This window comes from Thrips palmi, unplaced genomic scaffold, assembly GCF_012932325.1.
Source record: "Thrips palmi isolate BJ-2018 unplaced genomic scaffold, TpBJ-2018v1 HiC_scaffold_17, whole genome shotgun sequence".
In the NCBI taxonomy this organism is placed as follows: domain Eukaryota; kingdom Metazoa; phylum Arthropoda; class Insecta; order Thysanoptera; family Thripidae; genus Thrips; species Thrips palmi.
Window position 1 is genome coordinate 8,328,249 of NW_023144626.1, and position 24,251 is coordinate 8,352,499.

The window sequence follows — 24,251 nt, forward strand, 5'->3', positions numbered from 1 at the left end:
CGGCGCGCGGAGGCAGCGGAAATGAAATAAAGCCCGCACACAAGACGGAAGTGCTCCCCCCTCCACTCCCTTCCTTCCCCCTCCCCTCCCCTCCGCGGTCGCCCTGAAATGCGCTGTGAGGCCTCCGCGGTCGGGCCCGGCGGCCTATGGCGGCCTAGCTTGGCAGCGCGTTCCCCGCGTGCCCTCTGGCGCTGTCCTCAGACTTCCATTCTTAAACCTCACCTTCAGCCTGACGCGGAAATTACAGCGTGTTTGCCGGGTCTAAACGCGAGCAGCGGCCTGCCTCCGAAGCAGCGCGCTGTCTCTCTCGCACGCACATGGCACCCCGTTGCGTGCGGGAGAGACAGGGCGACGAAAGCGGCGTTTATAGCCGGTTCGTGTGAGGGAGCGGCGTTTGCACAGGTGAGGTGTGCGTGTCACGGCCCCGGGTATGACTGCTCTTTCGCTGGAAAAGCCGCCACTTGCCACACTCGTGGAAAAAAAGAAAAGGAAAATAGAATCGTTTCGGGCGACTACGACCTGAACCATTTTCAATATGCCCGAAACTTTGTTTTCGTAAGGGAGGATGGGGCACCTAGTGACAGGGGCAGGGGCACCTAGTGACACAGGGGTGCCCTGGCCACCCTATGGCACTTTCAGACACCTTGAGGTGGCTTATCTAAAGGTCTTGTGCTGTGGAATCATGTTCAAGTGAAAGTGAGACTTTGAACAAAATATGTTAGCCCCTAGAATAAAAGCAAAAAAATAGTTACTCAAAATCACAGATTTTACGACTTTTTTTTACAAAATGTTTTCTCGCCATTCTTCCAGTACACGGCTCTGCCGATCGTTCTGGCACTTTTAATCAATAATAAGGACCTTTAGTAAGTTGTTTTCGCTGAACCAGCTCAAACATCTGATTTCATTTCTTTAATATCAAATTTTGAACGGAAATGAGCCCCCGGGGCAGGTAGTGACAGACACACTCTGTTTACCGTATTTCAACGATTTAAACGTTTCAAAACATCGATTTGGCAACCACGAAGTAAATTGTCACCGATTGTCACACAACGAAACATGAATGAGACTAATTTGTACGACAATTTCGTAGAACATTCAATTTGATTGGCAATGTAGTAAAATGCAGTTTCTTGGAAAAAAATGGCGCCGTTCAGAATGGTTTGATATTTAAAAAGCTTAAAGAGTCTAAAACAGATAATTTTCAATTAGCTGGAGCGTCGCTCTATGCTGGTAACGTGAGTTATATGACCTGTCACTAGGTGCCCCGGGCTGGGGCACCAAGTGACAAGTGCAGAGGTCTGCGGGAAGCTATGTAAATAATAGAAATAGGTGTTGTCAAAACGCCACAACATCTTTTTGCGATCAAGGAAGGATCAAAGCAACCTTCTGAGGTGTAAGCAGATTCATTTCTCGCACAGTATCGGAGTGAGTGCCAAAATCCAAAAAGTGTCACTAGGTGCCCCACCCTCCCTTATTTGCTCTTCTCTGTTTCTCGCTGCAGCGTGTGTGCGGCCCCGCCTCGGAATTGCTGTGCTTGCACTGTAAACAGCGATCCCGCTGCCCCCCCTTTTTTTTCGTGTGCGACGTCTTTTCCGGTTGGGTCGGTGCTCCTACACCGTTAGGAAAGCGGATCCACCAATAAGAACCCTACTTTGTAAAATTCATCAAGGTTCACCAATTGGCCAAGAAAACGTTCCGCGCCCGGCTCAGCTTCTGCTGATGCACTGCAAAACGATTTTTCGCAGCAGTCACGGCAGGTCCTTGTAGGCAGTGGTTCGTCGTCACCCCTGTTTAAAAGCTGCGAAGGTGGTGCCTGCCAGTGGTGACTCACTACTGGGTACACACTACTGGTAAGTGGAGTCTGCAGAGGGATCCACGGCGCTCCGCTCCCTGGGGGTGGGGGTGGGGGCGGGGGCGGCCCCTCCAGTGGGGTCACACACACTGCCGCGGCGTGCCGGTGACGTGGACGGCCCCAGAGAGATGCCTAGTTTAGTGCACGGCCGAAGTGGGGTCATTTGTGGAGCGAGCAAGCCAGCGAGCCCGTTACGGGTCCAGCCCGACCAACCAACCGCCCCCGTCTGGCGTCGTTGCTGGTGTGGAAACAGTTTGGCGGCAGAGGCAACTGTTAGCCTCGCCCTCTCCTTGCTCTCAACTTCCGACACGTGCGTTGTGCGTTGCCGCGATGCCTTTTTGCGTCGAAGGGAATTCGGCGAGTGGCGCGGAACGGAACGCGGCGAGCAACGATGAGAACGTGCCGACCTCGTCATAAAACTGTGTTTCTCGTTATTCCTCGCCATAACACTGACACAAACATCGCCTTCGCCAGCGCCGCCGGCCTGCCAGCCCTGCCAGCCCCGCCAGCGGCCAGCCGGGCAGCCAGCCGGGCAGCCAGCCGGGCAGCCAGCCGGGCAGCCAGCCCGCCCTCAACTCGTAGCCAAGCAGAAATGGGCCATATGCCTCCACCGCGGCCCGCGCGGCCCGCCACTGTAGTCATGCGCGAACAGCTGTTGCCCGCTCGGCCCAGTGTACATCTCCGGGCGGCGGCGTAGCTGCGGTCGGTGTGTGGGGGGGGGGGGATGCTAGAGGGGGCTATTCGCACAAGTGGCGCCCGCCGCGGGTGGTCCGATATGCGCGCAGGCTTCCATCAGTCCGCTCCTCCTCGAGGTGGAGGTGGGGTGGGGGAAGGTCAGGCCCTGCGGCCGTGCGGTCTGTCCCCGAGCTCTGCCGTCCTTTTTCGCCCGGATGGAGCCGGGGCCGAGTCTCGGCTGAGGTGTGACACCGGTGACACGGGTACTGCACTGTTCGGAAGACGCGCCCCGCCACTCTCTCGACATCCAAAATCCAGCGAATTTCACAGTGGTTCAATCGGGTTCAATGCCACAGCGCGTTACCGTGCCCGCACGCGACCCAGTATTCGGATTAATTTCGGCAAAATCTTGAAAGAATACTTCTAGCGAGGGGGCAAAAACTCGGGATTTTCGTGTACACATGATTCGGAAAACGCAATGATTGCGCATGGTTTTAATTGATTTCATGGCTGATTTTGCCTTATTTCGCGACGCACCAGGGTGATGTTGAGCGTGATTGCGTGTGATTGTGTTCGGAAAGAAATGATTTCGGACTGATTTGGCCTGGTTTCGTGTGATTCTGCCTAATTTCGGTCGATTTTAGTGATTTTGGCTGATTTCGGATTGCTTGATTTCGCGTGATTCTCAATGATTCGCGTGTGATTTCGGGGGCCGTGTACACATGATTGCGCGAGTTTTTGCCCCTCGACTTCTAGGTACAGTTTTTGGTTCTTGAGTTTGAATCTTCTGGAGCCCTGACTCCGAGAAATGCATCCCCGATGCAAGGCAATGCGGCCGACGGTGTCCCCAGCGCCCCTGGCGCCGCCACCCTCCCCCGCCCCCTACTCCCTCAGCGCAATGCCGTGGGAGTGCTTCAGCACGCAAGACGGCGCGCAAAGCGGGACGCATACCGACCGGGCCTGAGAAGAGACTCTCCTGGGATTGGCGGTATCTGCGCGGGAGAGAGAGTGGAGTGGAGTGGGGGGAGTGGGGGGCGGAGTGGGGGGCGGCAGCAGAGCGGCGGCGGCTCAGCCCTCGGCTGCTGCTGCTGGTCCTTGAGGCCGTAAACTTATCAGGCCGACCCAACTGAGTGAGGGATGGTCAACAGATTCGGGTGGCTGGCGCCGGTCTGCCGAGCCGCCGGCAGTCCGCCGAGGCACTCAATCTGAAAACCGGGCCGGCGCCGGGATTCATTCGCAGGGCTAAATGGCCCCCAAAAAGGTAAAAGAAGAAAAAACTTCATTTTACTTTTTAGCAGATGATACCTTCACACTTGAAACATACTTAAAACTACTATACACAAATGAAGGTGTCAGCGTGCTTTTACTCTCGAGTCCAGAAACCAAGCGCGTATCCTAACAATATTAGGGGCTGGCGGCCGGGGCGGGCTGGTGCGTGTGGCTGGCTGGCTGGCTGGCAATGAGGCGCAGCCTGCGCGGAATTCGACAATCCCTCCGCGGTACAGCGCCAGCGGCACCGGGCGTCAACAATGGCACCTCCTCCTCGCATTGACAATCCCTCCCCGCCTGCCACGACGCGGAGTATCGCGCAACAATGCCTCCCGATTCGGCCCGGCCTGGGGCGCTCGCTGGGGCTCGGCGGCGTGCGGTGCAAGCCACAGCTCGGCACGGCTAGTACCAACACCGGCCAGCCGAGTGATTCAGAAGATCGCTTTGTCGCTCTGTCTCTCTCGCACCCTTACGGAGTGCCCCATGAGTGCGAGAGAGACAGAGCGACGAAACGACTCTTCGGAATCGCTCAGCAGCTCACTCGGGTCTGTGTATTTTGTTTCATACACAATTTTAAATACTATCTTTGGAATGATCCCGCGTACTACCCCGTATAAGAAAACCAAACGAGTATCATCTGCTTTCATTAACGTTCGTTGAATGAGATTTTTTTAAACTGTAGTTTTTTCCTCGAGTCAGCCTTTGAAAACTCCAGCTTAGTTAAAACTCTCGCACGCATTGACGTTTTGTTGTTGTTGTTGTTTGTTGTCTTTCAGTGACGGACGAGAGCGTGAACAATGCAGTGGCTCACCTGAGGGGGTTGAGGATGGCGCGGTGGCGGTCGATGGCGATGGCCGTGAGCGTGAACACGCTGACGGTGACGGTCAGCACCTGCACGAACGGGCAGAACGGGCACATGAAGTTGGGCAGGATCCAGCGCTGGAGCAGGGCGGCCTGGAACTGCGGACAAAAGAGACATGGCCTCAGGGGCGGGGCGCAGCGGTGCGACGTGAGCCATACGGAGCGTGGCGAGGCTTGGTGTGGCGGGGCGGGGCGGGGCGTGGTGGGACGAACCACTGATAATTGCGGCGCATATGCACCCATATGCCTTTTGTGTCGGGCCGAGGCAACAGCCGACTCTAACCTGCCGACCGGCCGGGGGGGGGGGGGGGAGTTCCCAGAGGAGTGTCTCGTTCTCTCGTCTCTTTGCGGCGCGGCTGCCGCTTTCCGGCCTTCAATTTAGGGTGAACCGGTAGCCGACCCCCCACCCCTCCCTTTCCCTCGGGTAGTGAAACAAAAACAGGGCGCGAACGCCGTCGCCCAGTGTAGTGCACTAGGACTGGCGTCACCGTGACGTCGACAGAAAGCATTCAACCTCGCCACCCCACCGAACCGCCTCCAGGACACCGTTCCGTCGCTGTCCGTCTCGGTCGCACTCTCGCGGCGGCCCGTGCGCGTGCGAGAGAGACAGAGACTCCGGAATGCAGCTCGGTGGGCCACCACCGTCTCGCACTTCCCAGCTACTCGTGTCACATTGTGACGCTGATGGCCGGAGCCTCGGCCTGGGCCGCGCAGCGGTCATGTTCGGAGAGTCATGTTGCGGACTCTGACGAAAACTGGAAAAAAGGTTTGCAAGTCGTTTTGTCTGACCTTTTCAGGGGTGGTGTGGCAAATCGTTTCATTGCCGCGAGACCTCTTCGACCTGGTGCGCCTGGTCAGTACACTGTCGTGACGGTCTCGCCCAGTGGGTGCGAGAGAGACAGCGAACGAAACGCACTGTTCGGAGTCAGAGCCTACGGTGTAGGGCACCGTGATTTTGTCGTCTCGACGCGACGCGAACGAAACAGCGAGGGAAGACAGTGCGACTCGGCGCGCACGTCCGCGGCGACTCTCCGACGCCACATCGCTGAGAGCTCTCTCCGAGGCCGTGGCGTCGCAGTGACGTCACGGCGCTGCGGGGCGGGATCCCGGGAGGGATGATTTGGTGCGGAGAGAGGCGAACGCGGAGTGCGTCCCGTTCGGGGGGATGGAAAAAAGTGAGACACAGTGCCGCCTGGCCGACCGAACAGTGTCTGCGAGGAAGTGAGTGCGAGAGAGACAAGCAGCGATCGGGATCGGGATCAGCCCGCAGCGAGACGCGCTGCCGACGAGCGCAGACTGAGGGAAAAAATGCCGAGATTCAATTACTGGAGTTGACATTATGACATTTCCGGGGCCGGAGGGCAGGGCGGGCCAGACTGTGTCGGGATGGGCGTGATTTGGCATCGTGACGGTGACGAGCGGCGGGGAGGGGAGAGGAGGGAGAAGGAAGGAGAGAGATCAGCCCCGGTGATACGGGTGGAGATTCCTCCGGCATGACGTTTTACAAACCTCACTGCTCTACGCGCCGAACACGCGGAGCACTACGGACGCGGGGCGTTCACAAACCGATTTCGCTTCTCACATCGCCGTGCTCAAGTACAACGGAATGAAACGGCACGCCCACTGAATTGACCGTCTGGCGTCACTGAAAAAATCAGGCCGCAGGCGGTGGCTGTAGATGAACACAGAGCAGTTAGCCTCGGCGCACAACGGGACCCGGGGCGACGCGTTGGCTCGCGAAAATGGAACAAAAAACGGTGCCGCCTCATTTTCTGCCAGTCCCCGAGCCAGCCAGCCCGGGCCAGCCCCGCGCCACTGCAAGGCGCGCACCAAGTTTCCCCCACAAGGTTTCATTGCCAACTTTTTACAGTGGTGGTTCTTAAAACGTCCCGAAATCCAGCGGCGCTAGGGGGTGCCACCGGCCAGCCGCGCCCCCCGCGTGGGAGGGGGAGGGGTGGGGCTGTAAGCCGGACTGGCAGCCCGACGGCCTAGCCGGCACGTCCAGCACACCATCAGAAATAAAACGCAGCTTATTTTGTGCCGGCAGTCCTTCGCAATAAGCAGCGAGAATTGGATGGCGGCGCCGTAGGCGGAAAAAGGGGGGCCTGCAGGAGGGGCTGGAGAAGGAGCAGGGGCGAGTCGAACTACGGTCCCTGACAGTGTCATTGTTCTTGACCTGCAAACTGATTCCGATAGTCGCTTTCGTGGCTGTGTCTCTCTCGTTCCTACACGGAACGCCCTATGAACGACAGAGCTGCTTACCTGGAACGGGATGGCGAAGAGGCCGATGACGATGTCCGCCAGCGCCAGGTTGGCGATGTAGTAGTTGGTGACGTTCTGCATGCTGCGGCTGGTGGCCACGATCCAGATGACGATGGAGTTGCCCACCACGGCCACGGCCGAGATGGTGCCGTAGAAGACGGAGAGCAGCACGATGACGCCGACGGGCACGTCGTAGAGCTCCTCCTCTGGAAGGCCAAGACCTCGTTAGCTTTCGCGACAAGCGCAATCGGAAAGCTACTCAAGCATTTCTTCGGGGAAAATCGCGTCAAGTCCTTTGGTGCGCCGGGGCCCACTAACGAGCACTCCAAGAGGAAAATGCGCCGCCTGGCTCATTATCCGAAACGGTGGCATGATATGTCCTCCTGCCGCGCTGTCGCACCACCGCGTTCTTTCTGGTAACGGAAGATAAATACGCTTTCGGCATTCCTGCGTCCTGGGAAGCGTTGCAGCGGGAGAAGGAAGGGGAGCGAAATGGGGGCTTCTGCCGCGGGCCGCGCCCGTCAACGCACGCAATGGTCAGAGGGGCGCAGTGTGGCATAGATCGCTACCTCAATGCGTACCAGGGTGACGTGGACAAGGAAAGGACAATCCATCCTCGCTTCCTTGCAGCTCATTACCGGCTTTACCGGTGCCCTAGCAGGCTGCAGGCCGGGCTGCAGGCTGCTGCCACGGCAACGAGGCGACGCTGCAGCCATAATGATGGCCTGCCTTAATGAACACGATCCTTGGCGACGCGCTGTGGCACTCTGCAGCACTCCAGCGCGCGCTGCGGGCAGCGCACTCTAAAACAAAGGCCTCTAGGCGCGCCGTGAGCGAGGATTTGAGGTCTCCCGGGCAATAACAAGTTACTTCCCACCACCAAAATATCATAGTACCTGTTTACCAGGTCAGGTTTTTATCAATTGCACTACGGAGTTTAAAACTGGCTAGCTATAAAATCGAGGCGATTGCAAAAAAAAGTCCCCTCATGGCGAAGGAGGCCAAAGCGGGGCCCGATAAAGCCGTTTTTTGCTTCAGTCCCTGCCATGCGTGCTTGGAGCGCGAGCACTCGACAAACAAAAGACTGCGCCTTGAAGTGCTTTGACGCCTCCCGGAGCTCGTCCGCCTTATTGCGCAATAGTAACGATCAGCCAAAAGAGGCTCGCCCGGCTGGGGTTTCCCGTTTCGTCGCCGTGCCACTCTCGTTTGGACGGGGAAAAGCAGCAGCCTATTAGTGTCAAATTGGCGGCAGCGCGAGTGAGAGGGGGGCAGGCCCAATGACCTAAAAAAAAAGTTACATCAAAATAAAAGCTCATATCAGTCTTTTTTTGGAGGGGGGGTATGGAGGCAGAGTTGCCGTGGCAGCTGTGCCACACTGACGTGTCTATACTTGAGGCCCCCGTATGAGGATGGATGTTGCTTCAGGTCACATGCCATGGTCCCATCTGAGGACGTAACGCTCCCCCCCCCTTCCACCTGTCGCGCGGAAAGGCGGTGAAAAACGCCGCGCCGTTAAGGAGACTCATTTTTCACCTGCAGCGGCCAACCTTTCCGTTGTAACGGCGTGCATATTTTTGTCACAGCGCGAACGCCCGCAGGCTCTCCAGACCAGGTTGGGGGCGTAGAAGTCCCTCCGTGTCTCGAGCGCGGTCTGGCTATCAGCGAGGGGGGGGGGAGGGGAGGGGGCGAACGACTGGCAGGGCTGTTAGGCAGGGGGAGATCCCAATTTGCTTGCTCTCGACGCTGCTAAAATAATTTGAAAAGTCACAAAAGGTCTGCGGTAAAAATGAATGCGCCCTTTCCGCTCTGTTAGAAACTTCAGAATATTGTCACTTAATTTTGGTCTAAGGTTGAAGCCATTGATTAGGGCCATAAACTCGAAGACCAAAAAGGTCAAGGGTACTGTCCTGGATGGAATTTTCCAAACACCTTTCCAAAATTCGTTGGGTACTTTTTAAGGAGATTGTTTCAGCAGTGCACCTGAAGATATCCACTGCCCACAACCCGGAAATGAAAACTTGCTCACCTTCAGCGCCGGTGAAGTTCCGGAAAGAACAATTATACGGTGAGTTGGTTCCGGCGTCGAAGTTCCAGGCGGTGCAGTTACCGGCCTCGAACAAGCCCGGGTCCATGTGGCCCGCCAATCCTGCGAATGCGAGAGAGAATAAAAACGAATTAATTTAAGCGAGCGGGGTGTGTTGGCCGGTCGCGCACACACACAAACGTGCGCAAACAGAGCAAGGAAAGGGAACGCGTGATACTCCGATCTGCTTTGTTTCGTTTCCTTTTTCGCCTTCTCGTTGGAGTTGAACCAATCAGCGCTACAATGACAAACGCTGTGCCTGGCGGTTGAATTTCAGCGGGCCACCAGCTTGTTAAATAAAGGCAATCTCTGCGGTGTCCTCGGTCAAATTGGTCTAATCTGTGAAGAGTCGGGCTGTAACCAAGCCCGCCGGCGGGCCGATGGACCGTGATACCAGGCCTGCCGGCAGCGTCCGGAAGGTGTTTTCGTCTCGCCGTCTCTCTCGCACGCGTGTGGCGGCCCGCGGCGGCGAGAGAGACAGAGCGACCTTGTTCGGAGCGAGGCCGCTCGCCGTTGGGGGTCGGGCTGTGGGCTGTGGTCCATTAGCTGAAAGCTTGAAAGCCCTTCCCAATCGGCCTTCAGACCCAGCACGGGCTTCAGTCTCGGCCTCGGCGTGGCAACCGACAGTTTCGAATTCATCTTTCTTTCTATCTCGGGAAGGCGATACCTCCGCACCGCCCCACTTTTGCCGCTGCACTGATTAGAAAGAGGCTGGAGGCTTTGAGCGCCTCGAACGCCCCGCCCCGCTTTGCTTTATTAATGGCAAGGCGAACCGCGCCACGGCACCGCCAAGAGGTGTGCTTAAACGCATTAAAGGGGCCAGCCCCTCAAGCTGCGACTAGAGGGTCTCTGTGCACGTTGAAGGATCGTCAAACGCACTTTTTGGCCAAGGCTACGTCCAACTACGCCGTCCCAGATGTCAGTCCTCTGGCACGAATTCCCACGCTCTTGATCCTCAAGCGACCCTCAGGGTTTTCAAAACCATTTCCAACAGTGCGCACACCCACAACTGAGCCCACAGCCGCGCCCACTGGAGGCATTCGGCACGCAGTGCCACGCACTGGGATGGGACGGACCGGGTGGCGGCAATGCATCACCAGCCGCTGGCCGCACAGCCCAGCACAGCCGCACACAGCCTGCGCCGCAGAGCGCCGCAGAGCGCCGCAGAGCAAAGAAGACTGTTACGAGTTTAATTAATTCGCCAGCATGCGGGGACTGCGCGATCCGTCTGTGTCAGCCGGCCGTGTGTTGATAAACGGCCGGCCGGAAATTCCAGCAGAAGATTCAACAAAAACGGCGAAAACTTGAAACAATTTGCCGCCTCGTCGAAGCCGCGCCGCCGCACTGGTGTGGCAACTCGTTGGCGCGGAGGCGTGGCTAAAGTCGTTTTCGTCGCTCTGTCTCTCTCGCACTCACGGGGCGTTCCGTTAAGGTGCGAGAGAGACAGAGCGACGCGGTTCGCGTGGCGCCGCGTCGTTGGCCGCACTCCAGGGGCGCCAAGGGGCACCAGGGGGTGGGGGAGGAGTTGCGTGACCCGGGGCTGGGTTCGTCTGTCCACACAAAGGTGCTCTGGTTCTGCATCGGCTTGCTCAACCCACGCCGCCCAGTGATGGGCCGCCCGATTGCGGCATGCCCACAGTCTGCACGGCAGGGATCTATTTCTGAGTGGTACTCGGTGTGACGCTGTGCAAAGGGCGCCGGGTGAAAGTTTGACCCGAAAAGATTAACCTAATGGGGCAAGGCTAATTGCAGAAGCCGAACGCGAGCCCCTCCACCTGCCTGCCGCCCTGCCCGCCCTGCCCCCTCAAATCGGACGCATAATACTTGGAGCTGCCGCTGGGTTTTAGGTCAGCCATCAGTCACTGCCCGGGCCGGCAGGCTGCGTCCGTCTGTCTCTCTCGCACCCCTACGGGATGCCCCGCGAGTGCGAGAGAGACAGAGTGGCTGTGTTCGGAGGCAGCCGTCCGCGGCCACGCCACGGCCACGGCACTCCTCAATAAAAGACGGGAGTGCTTCTCTGTGACTCACTGGCAAACGCTGCAGCTACCGCAGTGTGAGATTGAAGACTCCCGAGCTAACCACACGGTAAAAACGCATGCATGTATGGCGACGAGAGTGTTAGAGTCCATTTTTTTGCTGTGCTGGATGCTGCGCCGCATAGACGGTGTAGTGGCCGCCCCGGAGTAATCAAACTTCTCTCTGGTCACGCGCCCTCTCCCCGCCCCCTCCCCCTCCCCTCTGATTAGAGTTGGCCAAGGCGACGGCAGCGGGGAGGAGCAAAAAGGCACTGGATTGGACGGACCCAGTTATGAATCCGAATCCAGGCAGCCTAAGCTGGGATTCCATTTGGCAGAGATTCGCCATCACTTTAGCAGAACGCGCTTCCCCTGCTGCGACACTGCCGCGACACTGTCGCGCTTCGCCTGCCGCGACACTGTCGCGCTTCCCTCGCCGCGACACTGTCGCGCTTCCCTCGCCGCGACACTGTCGCGCTTCCCTCGCCGCGACACTGTCGCGCTTCGCCTGCCGCGACACTGTCGCGCTTCCCCTGCCGCGACAATGTCGCGCCTCCCCTGCCGCGACACTGTCGCGCTTCCCTCGCCGCGACACTGTCGCGCTTCGCCTGCCGCGACACTGTCGCGCTTCCCCTGCCGCGACACTGTCGCGCTTCCCTCGCCGCGACACTGTCGCGCTTCCCCTGCCGCGACACTGTCGCGCTTCCCTCGCCGCGACACTGTCGCGCTTCGCCTGCCGCGACACTGTCGCGCTTCGCCTGCCGCGACACTGTCGCGCTTCCCCTGCTGCGACACTGTCGCGCTTCCCTGCCGCGACACTGTCGCGCTTCCCCTGCCGCGACACTGTCGCGCTTCCCCTGCCGCGACACTGTCGCGCTTCCCTCGCCGCGACACTGTCGCGCTTCCCTCGCCGCGACACTGTCGCGCTTCCCTCGCCGCGACACTGTCGCGCTTCCCTCGCCGCGACACTGTCGCGCTTCGCCTGCCGCGACACTGTCGCGCTTCCCCTGCCGCGACACTGTCGCGCTTCCCCTGCCGCGACACTGTCGCGCTTCCCCTGCCGCGACACTGTCGCGCTTCCCTCGCCGCGACACTGTCGCGCTTCCCCTGCCGCGACACTGTCGCGCTTCCCCTGCCGCGACACTGTCGCGCTTTCCCTGCCGCGACCTTGTTGCGCTTCCCTCGCCGCGACACTGTCGCGCTTCCCCTGCCGCGACACTGTCGTGCTTCCCCTGCCGCGACACTGTCGCGCTTCCCCTGCCGCGACACTGTCGCGCTTCGCCTGCCGCGACACTGTCGCGCTTCCCCTGCGGCGACACTGTCGCGCTTCCCCTGCCGCGACACTGTCGCGCTTCCCTGCCGCGACACTGTCGCGCTTCCCTCGCCGCGACACTGTCGCGCTTCCCTCGCCGCGACACTGTCGCGCTTCCCTCGCCGCGACACTGTCGCGCTTCGCCTGCCGCGACACTGTCGCGCTTCGCCTGCCGCGACACTGTCGCGCTTCCCCTGCGGCGACACTGTCGCGCTTCCCTGCCGCGACACTGTCGCGCTTCCCCTGCCGCGACACTGTCGCGCTTCCCCTGCCGCGACACTGTCGCGCTTCCCTCGCCGCGACACTGTCGCGCTTCCCTCGCCGCGACACTGTCGCGCTTCCCTCGCCGCGACACTGTCGCGCTTCCCTCGCCGCGACCATGTCGCGCTTCGCCTGCCGCGACACTGTCGCGCTTCCCCTGCCGCGACACTGTCGCGCTTCCCCTGCCGCGACACTGTCGCGCTTCGCCTGCCGCGACACTGTCGCGCTTCCCCTGCCGCGACACTGTCGCGCTTCCCTCGCCGCGACACTGTCGCGCTTCGCCTGCCGCGGCACTGTCGCGCTTCCCCTGCCGCGACACTGTCGCGCTTCCCCTGCCGCGACACTGTCGCGCTTCCCCTGCCGCGACACTGTCGCGCTTCCCCTGCCGCGACACTGTCGCGCTTCCCCTGCCGCGACACTGTCGCGCTTCCCCTGCCGCGACACTGTCGCGCTTCCCTCGCCGCGACACTGTCGCGCTTCCCTCGCAGCGACACTGTCGCGCTTCCCTCGCCGCGACACTGTCGCGCTTCCCTCGCCGCGACACTGTCGCGCTTCGCCTGCCGCGACACTGTCGCGCTTCCCCTGCCGCGACACTGTCGCGCTTCCCTCGCCGCGACACTGTCGCGCTTCGCCTGCCGCGACACTGTCGCGCTTCCCCTGCGGCGACACTGTCGCGCTTCCCCTGCCCGACACTGTCGCGCTTCCCTGCCGCGACACTGTCTTGCTTCCCCTGCCGCGACACTGTCGCGCTTCCCTGCCGCGACACTGTCGCGCTTCCCTCGCCGCGAAACTGTCGCGCTTCCCTCGCCGCGACACTGTCGCGCTTCCCTCGCCGCGACACTGTCGCGCTTCCCTCGCCGCGACACTGTCGCGCTTCGCCTGCCGCGACACTGTCGCGCTTCCCCTGCCGCGACACTGTCGCGCTTCCCCTGCCGCGACACTGTCGCGCTTCGCCTGCCGCGACACTGTCGCGCTTCCCCTGCCGCGACACTGTCGCGCTTCCCTCGCCGCGACACTGTCGCGCTTCGCCTGCCGCGACACTGTCGCGCTTCCCCTGCCGCGACACTGTCGCGCTTCCCCTGCCGCGACACTGTCGCGCTTCCCCTGCCGCGACACTGTCGCGCTTCCCCTGCCGCGACACTGTCGCGCTTCCCCTGCCGCGACACTGTCGCGCTTCCCTGCCGCGACACTGTCGCGCTTCCCTCGCCGCGACACTGTCGCGCTTCCCTCGCCGCGACACTGTCGCGCTTCCCTCGCCGCGACACTGTCGCGCTTCCCCTGCCGCGACACTGTCGTGCTTCCCCTGCCGCGACACTGTCGCGCTTCGCCTGCCGCGACACTGTCGCGCTTCGCCTGCCGCGACACTGTCGCGCTTCCCTCGCCGCGACACTGTCGCGCTTCCCCTGCCGCGACACTGTCGCGCTTCCCCTGCCGCGACACTGTCGCGCTTCCCCTGCCGCGACACTGTCGCGCTTCCCTCGCCGCGACACTGTCGCGCTTCCCTCGCAGCGACACTGTCGCGCTTCCCTCGCCGCGACACTGTCGCGCTTCCCTCGCCGCGACACTGTCGCGCTTCGCCTGCCGCGACACTGTCGCGCTTCCCCTGCCGCGACACTGTCGCGCTTCCCCTGCCGCGACACTGTCGCGCTTCCCCTGCCGCGACACTGTCGCGCTTCCCTCGCCGCGACACTGCCGCGCTTCCCTCGCCGCGACACTGTCGCGCTTCCCCTGCCGCGACACTGTCGCGCTTCGCCTGCCGCGACACTGTCGCGCTTCGCCTGCCGCGACACTGTCGCGCTTCGCCTGCCGCGACACTGTCGCGCTTCGCCTGCCGCGACACTGTCGCGCGTCGCCTGCCGCGACACTGTCGCGCTTCCCTCGCCGCGACACTGTCGCGCTTCCCCTGCCGCGACACTGTCGCGCTTCCCTGCCGCGACACTGTCGCGCTTCGCCTGCCGCGACACTGTCGCGCTTCCCCTGCCGCGACACTGTCGCGCTTCCCTCGCCGCGACACTGTCGCGCTTCGCCTGCCGCGACACTGTCGCGCTTCGCCTGCCGCGACACTGTCGCGCGTCGCCTGCCGCAACACTGTCGCGCTTCCCTCGCCGCGACACTGTCGCGCTTCCCTCGCCGCGACACTGTCGCGCTTCCCTCGCCGCGACACTGTCGCGCTTCGCCTGCCGCGACACTGTCGCGCTTCGCCTGCCGCGACACTGTCGCGCGTCGCCTGCCGCGACACTGTCGCGCTTCGCCTGCCGCGACACTGTCGCGCTTCGCCTGCCGCGACACTGTCGCGCTTCGCCTGCCGCGACACTGTCGCGCTTCGCCTGCCGCGACACTGTCGCGCGTCGCCTGCCGCGACACTGTCGCGCTTCCCTCGCCGCGACACTGTCGCGCTTCCCCTGCCGCGACACTGTCGCGCTTCCCCTGCCGCGACACTGTCGCGCTTCGCCTGCCGCGACACTGTCGCGCTTCCCCTGCCGCGACACTGTCGCGCTTCCCTCGCCGCGACACTGTCGCGCTTCGCCTGCCGCGACACTGTCGCGCTTCGCCTGCCGCGACACTGTCGCGCGTCGCCTGCCGCAACACTGTCGCGCTTCCCTCGCCGCGACACTGTCGCGCTTCCCTCGCCGCGACACTGTCGCGCTTCCCTCGCCGCGACACTGTCGCGCTTCGCCTGCCGCGACACTGTCGCGCTTCGCCTGCCGCGACACTGTCGCGCGTCGCCTGCCGCCACACTGTCGCGCTTCGCCTGCCGCGACACTGTCGCGCTTCCCCTGCCGCGACACTGTCGCGCTTCCTCGCCGCGACACTGTCGCGCTTCCCTCGCCGCGACACTGTCGCGCTTCGCCTGCCGCGACACTGTCGCGCTTCGCCTGCCGCGACACTGTCGCGCTTCCCCTTCTGCGACACTGTCGCGCTTCCCCTTCTGCGACACTGTCGCGCTTCCCCTGCCGCGACACTGTCGCGCTTCCCCTGCCGCGACACTGTCGCGCTTCCCTCGCGCGACAATGTCGAGCTTCCCCTGCCGCGACACTGTCGCGCTTCCCTCGCCGCGACACTGTCGCGCTTCGCCTGCCGCGACACTGTCGCGCTTCCCCTGCCGCGACACTGTCGCGCTTCCCCTGCCGCGACACTGTCGCGCTTCCCCGCCGCGACACTGTCGCGTTCCCTCGCCGCGACACTGTCGCGTTTCCCCTGCCGCGACACTGTCGCGCTTCCCCTGCCGCGACACTGTCGCGTTTCCCCCTGCCGCGACACTGTCGCGTTTCCCCTCGCCGCGACACTGTCGCGCTTCGCCTGCCGCGACAATGTCGCGCTTCGCCTGCCGCGACACTGTCGCGCGTCGCCTGCCGCGACACTGTCGCGCTTCCCTCGCCGCCACAGGGTAGTTCTTTCTCAAATCGCACGACCCCCGAAATCGATGTCTCGGATTCGGACCAAATTTGGTGGACTCATTGCTTGGGTCCCCAAAAACCAAATTTTCTGACCCAAAAAATTTTTTTTGCTCTAAAAATTTTTTTTCCCCTAAAAGTGTTAAAAAATGGACCAAAAATCGAATTTTCGTCAATTGCCCCTACATTGTGCAAAGTTGTTTTTTCAACGTTTTTTGATCTTTTTTTATCCTATTTATCCTATCCCACTCAGAAATGATTTTTAACACCACTAAAACCATAAAAAACGACAAAATTTTAACGTTTTCTTGAATACCCAAAAAATGCATCCAAATTTTTTCATGAAAATTTTTTTTAAATTCATCTTTTGGTCCTCTAACATGTGTAAAAAAATTTGGGAGGTTAAATTTGAATTCCCTTTAAAATAATTTTTTCCATTTTTTTCAAAGAAAATTTTCACTGAAATGACTCAATTTATCAAATTTTCAGCAAGACTATTCAAGTCTCATGGCCCCGGGTCCTCCTGGATGGGCAGGGATGTTGGAAATGTATTACTGAGTAGATGGGAGCTTCAAGATGTTTTTTTTTAATTATTTTAGATGGTTGACAAGCAATACCCGGGAAGTTGCCCTAGACTCCCGGGCCCCTAGGCCCCGATCCGACCCCGACCCCGGGCCCGACTTTGGGCCCCCACCCGGCCCGGACCGGCCGAGACCCGGGCCCCGACCCCGGGAAAAACCCGGCCGAGACCCCGGGTCAGACCCGGCCAAGCGGCCGGGCCGGCCGACACCGGTCGCCCCATAGGAATCCGGCAAAGCCTTGGCCAAGCCCCCGGGAGAGTCAAACCGACCGGCCCAAATCCGGCCACGGTGTAAGAGTGCACCACCCGAAGAGTGGTCTACCTACACTGTGCCGGCGGAACCCCCCCCAGTCCGGACTTACGGTGTAGGGAGACCACTCTTCGGTTGGTGCACTCTTACACCGTGGCCCGGGCTCGGTCGGACTCTGCGGGGCTTAGCCAAGGCTTTGCCGGATTCCTATGGGGCGACCGGGTGTCGGCCGGGGGCTTTTCCCCGGGGCTGGGCCGGGTCGGCCGGGTCCGGGCCCGGGGCGGGGGCCCAAATCGGGACCGGGTCGGGGTCGGATCGGGGCCTATGGGCCGGAGTCTAGGGCAACTTACCGGTATTGCTTGTCAACCATCTAAAATAATTAAAAATAAACATCTTGAAGCTACTATCTACTCAGTAATACATTTCCAACATCCCTGCCCATCCAGGAGGACCCCGGAGCCATGAGACTTGAATAGTCTTGCTGAAAACTTTATAAAATTTAGTCATTTCAGTGAAAATTTTCTTTGAAAAAAGTGGGAAAAAAAATTTTTTTAAAGGCAATTCAAATTTAACTCTCCCAATTTTTGACACATGTTAGAGGACCAAAAGATGAATTTTAAAAAAAAAAAATTTATGAAAAAAATTTGGATGCATTTTTGGGTATTCAAGAAAACGTTTAAAAATTTTTTCGTTTTCATGGTTTTTAGTGGTGTTAAAAATCATTTCTGAGTGGGATAGGATAAAATAGGATAAAATAAGATCAAAAGACGTTGAAAAAACAACTTTGCACAATGTAGGGTCAATTGGACGAAAATTCGATTTTGGTCCATTTTTTTAAAACTTTTAGGGGAAAAAAATATTTTTAGAGCAAAAAAAAATTTTTCGGGGTCAGAAACTTGGTTTTGGTGACCCAAGCAATGAGTCCACCAAGTTTGGTCCGAATCCGAGACATCGATTTCGGGGGTCGTGCGATTTGAGAAAGAACTACCCCACACTGTCGCGCTTCCCCCGCCGCGACACTGGCGCGCTTCCCTCGCCGCGACACTGTCGCGCTTCCCTCGCCGCGACACTGTCGCGCTTCCCTCGCCGCGACACTGTCGCGCTTCGCCTGCCGCGACACTGTCGCGCTTCGCCTGCCGCGACACTGTCGCGCTTCCCCTGCCGCGACACTGTCGCGCTTCCCCTGCCGCGACACTGTCGCGCTTCGCCTGCCGCGACACTGTCGCGCTTCCCCTGCCGCGACACTGTCGCGCTTCCCTCGCCGCGACACTGTCGCGCTTCCCTCGCCGCGACACTGTCGCGCTTCCCTCGCCGCGACACTGTCGCGCTTCCCTCGCCGCGACACTGTCGCGCTTCGCCTGCCGCGACACTGTCGCGCTTCCCCTGCCGCGACACTGTCGCGCTTCCCCTGCCGCGACACTGTCGCGCTTCGCCTGCCGCGACACTGTCGCGCTTCCCCTGCCGCGACACTGTTGCGCTTCCCTCGCCGCGACACTGTCGCGCTTCGCCTGCCGCGACACTGTCGCGCTTCGCCTGCCGCGACACTGTCGCGCTTCGCCTGCCGCGACACTGTCGCGCGTCGCCTGCCGCAACACTGTCGCGCTTCCCTCGCCGCGACACTGTCGCGCTTCCCTCGCCGCGACACTGTCGCGCTTCCCTCGCCGCGACACTGTCGCGCTTCGCCTGCCGCGACACTGTCGCGCTTCCCTCGCCGCGACAAGGTCGCGCTTCCCCTGCCGCGACACTGTCGCGCTTCCCTCGCCGCGACACTGTCGCGCTTCCCCTGCCGCGACACTGTCGCGCTTCCCCTGCCGCGACACTGACGCGCTTCCCTCGCCGCGACACTGTCGCGCTTCCCCTGCCGCGACACTGTCGCGCTTCCCCTGCCGCGACACTGTCGCGCTTCCCCTGCCGCGACACTGTTGCGCTTCCCTCGCCGCGACACTGTCGCGCTTCCCCTGCCGCGACACTGTCGTGCTTCCCCTGCCGCGACACTGTCGCGCTTCCCCTGCCGCGACACTGTCGCGCTTCGCCTGCCGCGACACTGTCGCGCTTCCCCTGCCGCGACACTGTCGCGCTTCCCTCGCCGCGACACTGTCGCGCTTCGCCTGCCGCGACACTGTCGCGCTTCGCCTGCCGCGACACTGTCGCGCTTCGCCTGCCGCGACACTGTCGCGCGTCGCCTGCCGCAACACTGTCGCGCTTCCCTCGCCGCGACACTGTCGCGCTTCCCTCGCCGCGACACTGTCGCGCTTCCCTCGCCGCGACACTGTCGCGCTTCGCCTGCCGCGACACTGTCGCGCTTCCCTCGCCGCGACAAGGTCGCGCTTCCCCTGCCGCGACACTGTCGCGCTTCCCCTGCCGCGACACTGTCGCGCTTCGCCTGCCGCGACACTGTCGCGCTTCCCCTGCCGCGACACTGTCGCGTTTCCCCTGCCGCGACAAGGTCGCGCTTCCCCTGCCGCGACACTGTCGCGCTTCCCTCGCCGCGACACTGTCGCGCTTCGCCTGCCGCGACAATGTCGCGCTTCGCCTGCCGCGACACTGTCGCGCTTCCCCAGCCGCCACACTGTCGCGCTTCGCCCGCCGCCACACTGTCGCGCTTCCCCCGCCGCGACACTGTCGCGCTTCCCTCGCCGCGACACTGTCGCGCTTCCCTCGCCGCGACACTGTCGCGCTTCCCTCGCCGCGACACTGTCGCGCTTCGCCTGCCGCGACACTGTCGCGCTTCGCCTGCCGCGACACTGTCGCGCTTCCCCTGCCGCGACACTGTCGCGCTTCCCCTGCCGCGACACTGTCGCGCTTCCCCTGCCGCGACACTGTCGCGCTTCCCCTGCCGCGACACTGTCGCGCTTCCCCTGCCGCGACACTGTCGCGCTTCCCTCGCCGCGACACTGTCGCGCTTCCCTCGCCGCGACACTGTCGCGCTTCCCTCGCCGCGACACTGTCGCGCTTCCCTCGCCGCGACACTGTCGCGCTTCCCCTGCCGCGACACTGTCGCGCTTCCCCTGCCGCGACACTGTCGCGCTTCGCCTGCCGCGACACTGTCGCGCTTCCCCTGCCGCGACCCTGTCGCGCTTCCCTCGCCGCGACACTGTCGCGCTTCGCCTGCCGCGACACTGTCGCGCTTCGCCTGCCGCGACACTGTCGCGCTTCGCCTGCCGCGACACTGTCGCGCGTCGCCTGCCGCAACACTGTCGCGCTTCCCTCGCCGCGACACTGTCGCGCTTCCCTCGCCGCGACACTGTCGCGCTTCCCTCGCCGCGACACTGTCGCGCTTCGCCTGCCGCGACACTGTCGCGCTTCCCTCGCCGCGACAAGGTCGCGCTTCCCCTGCCGCGACACTGTCGCGTTTCCCCCTGCCGCGACACTGTCGCGCTTCGCCTGCCGCGACACTGTCGCGCTTCGCCTGCCGCGACACTGTCGCGCTTCGCCTGCCGCGACACTGTCGCGCGTCGCCTGCCGCAACACTGTCGCGCTTCCCTCGCCGCGACACTGTCGCGCTTCCCTCGCCGCGACACTGTCGCGCTTCCCTCGCCGCGACACTGTCGCGCTTCGCCTGCCGCGACACTGTCGCGCTTCCCTCGCCGCGACAAGGTCGCGCTTCCCCTGCTGCGACACTGTCGCGCTTCCCCTGCCGCGACACTGTCGCGCTTCGCCTGCCGCGACACTGTCGCGCTTCCCCTGCCGCGACAAGGTCGCGCTTCCCCTGCCGCGACACTGTCGCGCTTCCCTCGCCGCGACACTGTCGCGCTTCGCCTGCCGCGACAATGTCGCGCTTCGCCTGCCGCGACACTGTCGCGCGTCGCCTGCCGCCACACTGTCGCGCTTCGCCTGCCGCGACACTGTCGCGCTTCCCCTGCCGCGACACTGTCGCGCTTCCCTCGCCGCGACACTGTCGCGCTTCCCTCGCCGCGACACTGTCGCGCTTCCCTCGCCGCGACATTGTCGCGCTTCGCCTGCCGCGACACTGTCGCGCTTCGCCTGCCGCGACACTGTCGCGCTTCCCCTGCCGCGACACTGTCGCGCTTCGCCTGCCGCGACACTGTCGCGCTTCCCCTGCCGCGACACTGTCGCGCTTCCCCTGCCGCGACACTGTCGCGCTTCTCTCGCCGCGACACTGTCGCGCTTCCCTCGCCGCGACACTGTCGCGCTTCCCTCGCCGCGACACTGTCGCGCTTCCCTCGCCGCGACACTGTCGCGCTTCGCCTGCCGCGACACTGTCGCGCTTCCCCTGCCGCGACACTGTCGCGCTTCCCCTGCCGCGACACTGTCGCGCTTCCCCTGCCGCGACACTGTCGCGCTTCGCCTGCCGCGACACTGTCGCGCTTCCCCTGCCGCGACACTGTCGCGCTTCCCTCGCCGCGACACTGTCGCGCTTCCCTCGCCGCGACACTGTCGCGCTTCGCCTGCCGCGACACTGTCGCGCTTCCCTCGCCGCGACAAGGTCGCGCTTCCCCTGCCGCGACACTGTCGCGCTTCCCCTGCCGCGACACTGTCGCGCTTCCCTCGCCGCGACACTGTCGCGCTTCGCCTGCCGCGACACTGTCGCGCTTCCCCTGCCGCGACACTGTCGCGCTTCCCCTGCCGCGACACTGTCGCGCTTCCCCTGCCGCGACACTGTCGCGCTTCCCTCGCCGCGACACTGTCGCGCTTCCCCTGCCGCGACACTGTCGCGCTTCCCCTGCCGCGACACTGTTGCGCTTCCCTCGCCGCGTCACTGTCGCGCTTCCCCTGCCGCGACACTGTCGTGCTTCCCCTGCCGCGACACTGTCGCGCGTCGCCTGCCGCAAAGCCGTCGCGCATCTTCTGCCGCGTAGCCGGTGCGAAAGAGACAGAGCGACGAAGCAATGAGAGTCAATTGGGTGAAAGTTGGCGCGACAAATTGACGACAGGGCGGGGCTGCGACCGGGTCAGGCGTGGCCGATGTGAGGGGAGTGACAAAGACGGATTGCGTCATATCATCTCCAGCGGCCCGGGGAGTGACAGAGACAGAATGCGTCATATCGTCTCCTTCGGCCCAGGGTGATGATAATTGTATTACGGCGTTCTACTTCCACTCTCCATTTTCTCCCAAAAGTCCTTTTTATTTCATTATTATATATCGAACAAAACCCAATGCCAGAGGCCCAGAGTTTTCTTTTTTGTCACTAGCGTCGTCGTCTTCTCTCTAAGCTGCACTGTAATCGACTGTTTCCCGTCTGAATACAAAGTCGATGCTGTTTGTCGCTGGTCCCTAGGACAGCCCTAGGCCGTCCTAGGCCTTGTTGCGTGACAGACACACCATCATCGCCACCCCACCTGTGTCTCGCTCTCACCTCCCCGCCATAAGGCCTGCCCCCAAGGTCGGATGCAAGTCGTAGACGGCCCAGCAATTCTCATGGAAAACACCGAGGCAAAGGGCTAAGGGGCCAAAGGGCGTGGCACCTTCCGTATTCCAGCTGCTCCCCCTCCATTTTCCCCTTGGAGAATAATCATACAACCATCGCCCTACAGGCCTGCAGAAGTAGGCAAAAGACGTAGAAAAACAAAGATGCTTCTTTTTTTCGACCCAATGCACATGGATCCAGCGTTATGACATGTTTTTATCAAAGTGGCTCTGATTAGACTGATTGGCAGATTAGCATCCCCCACTGCGTTGCATCCATTAGACAGTCATGCTGGCTCTCGCGACCTGCGTGTTGCTGGCGAGTCTGGTCGACTTGGGCAGCCTTTGGCGGACGCGGGACGCGGTGAAGTGAAACCTTTTTGGCCCCGCTCCTCAAATCCCCAAAATCCCCGGCGCGGCGGCCCTCCCGCCGAGTGCGTCCGAATTCAGTGAGCGTGGCCGCCAGGTCGCCAGGACCGGCTGTCCTCCCCAAGCTGTGGTGCGGCTTTACAAAGCCAGCGCGCCACGTGCACCCCGAGGCCCCCGCCGCCCCCGTCGCCCCCGAGCGGGGACCTTGTGTAAGTCTCTCGGGGTGCCACCTGGGGCCGTGCCGGGTCGGCGCAACGAACAGCACTTGTCAGCGCCCCCCCCCCTTCCCCTTCCCTTCGTCTCAAGCATCTGTCCCGGAGCGAGCCTAAATCCCTCGATACACATGCCTTGCTTCGCCTTGCTTAGGGTGCTATTCGCCCCGCAGAGCAAAGTGGCTGACATCTGGCGGCCAGTCTTGGAAGCTCGATGACAGCGGTCGACACAGCGCTCACACCTGATGGACGCTCCGCAGCAGCCGGGTGCCTTGGCTCGCGAGAGCTTGAAATACGAAGTTTATATTCATTTGTTGCCTTCTTTTAGCCATGGAAGGAAGTTTCGGGACGAATACCAAGTGGTTTAAGTTCTGTTCTGTGATGGAATGTGGAGATAAAGAGTAAAATGTTTATTTATTCCGTCCGTGAAACATCGCTGTCAGCTGTCCGCATGAAATGAAAAACGTTTGGCGAAGTTTGAGGAGATTTTTCGACTAGGAGCGTGGAGTGCACGCTAATTTTATTTTAAAATTCGAAGGAATACCGTCGATCAGTACGGCGCGAAACGCGACAGGCATTTGACGCAAAACGAAACATCTGCGAAAATACGCCACGGGCCACCTAACCTAACCGCGTGTTTCACATCCACTTTTATTCTTGACATCCTCCAACAATTTGCAAAACCGACCACATCAATTGATTCTACGTGAAATGTTACGTCGGATTGCGAGTATATGCTGTCTAGTTAGCATAAACTCTCAATAATATTCGATTTCACGAAAGAGCGTCGGAGCGCGTCCCGATAAACCGGCCGGCGTATTTTCGGTGCAACGTTTGGAAATAAGTTTTACCGGGATGAGTGCCACTCAGACACACCACACACCACATCCGCGATGCCTGACCCGCACTGATCGTCAAAATTTATACTAATATTCTCAAAATTACGATGCACTCAGGGCCGGACTGGCTCATAGAGGGCCCCGGCAGAAAATTGTCAAAAGGGCCCCTGCTCTCCCCTCCTCGCAAGTCGAAATCCTCTAGATAAATTTGTTACGACAACCCTTGTGATTTTCCCTGACTTCTGAAATTGTAGAATTGATATAATTACCCAGGGTTAGTTTCTTATGCTAGCAGCAAAACATTAGCAGCGGAAACTGCGAGCGAAGCGAGCTTTAAAATTTTTCTAATGCAATTTAAATTTTCTTTCAAATGACGAAACGAAAACATGCATATCTTTTAGTAAGCTGGTTCACAGCAAACTAAAACATTGTTGCAAGTTTTTCAGGAACCGACCTGGACCTGCTCGGAACTCATCGAGCTGATGATAGATTCGTTTCACGCGATTCCGCATTACTATGCGAGCGAAGCGAGCTAAAAGCCAAGGCCTATTGTGTGTTCAAAATGCAATTCCTGCCAGTTTGTAAGGGGGCAGCACTACGAATTAAAGGTATTTCGGGTCGATTTGAGGCCCAGCGGCCACAGAGGCC

General features: G+C 60.9%; 1 protein-coding gene across 1 annotated transcript in view; it reads right to left on the reverse strand.

The window, feature by feature from the left end:
- Positions 1 to 24,251, reverse strand: part of LOC117644002 (RYamide receptor-like) — a 52,739-nt gene that overhangs the window by 16,447 nt on the left and 12,041 nt on the right. The window contains exons 2-4 of the mRNA XM_034383188.1: positions 8,946 to 9,065; positions 6,920 to 7,125; positions 4,608 to 4,756 (exon numbers count right to left, since the gene is read on the reverse strand). Of these exons, the coding sequence (XP_034239079.1) occupies positions 4,608 to 4,756; positions 6,920 to 7,125; positions 8,946 to 9,065 (475 nt within the window). The remainder of the gene's footprint in view (positions 1 to 4,607; positions 4,757 to 6,919; positions 7,126 to 8,945; positions 9,066 to 24,251) is intronic.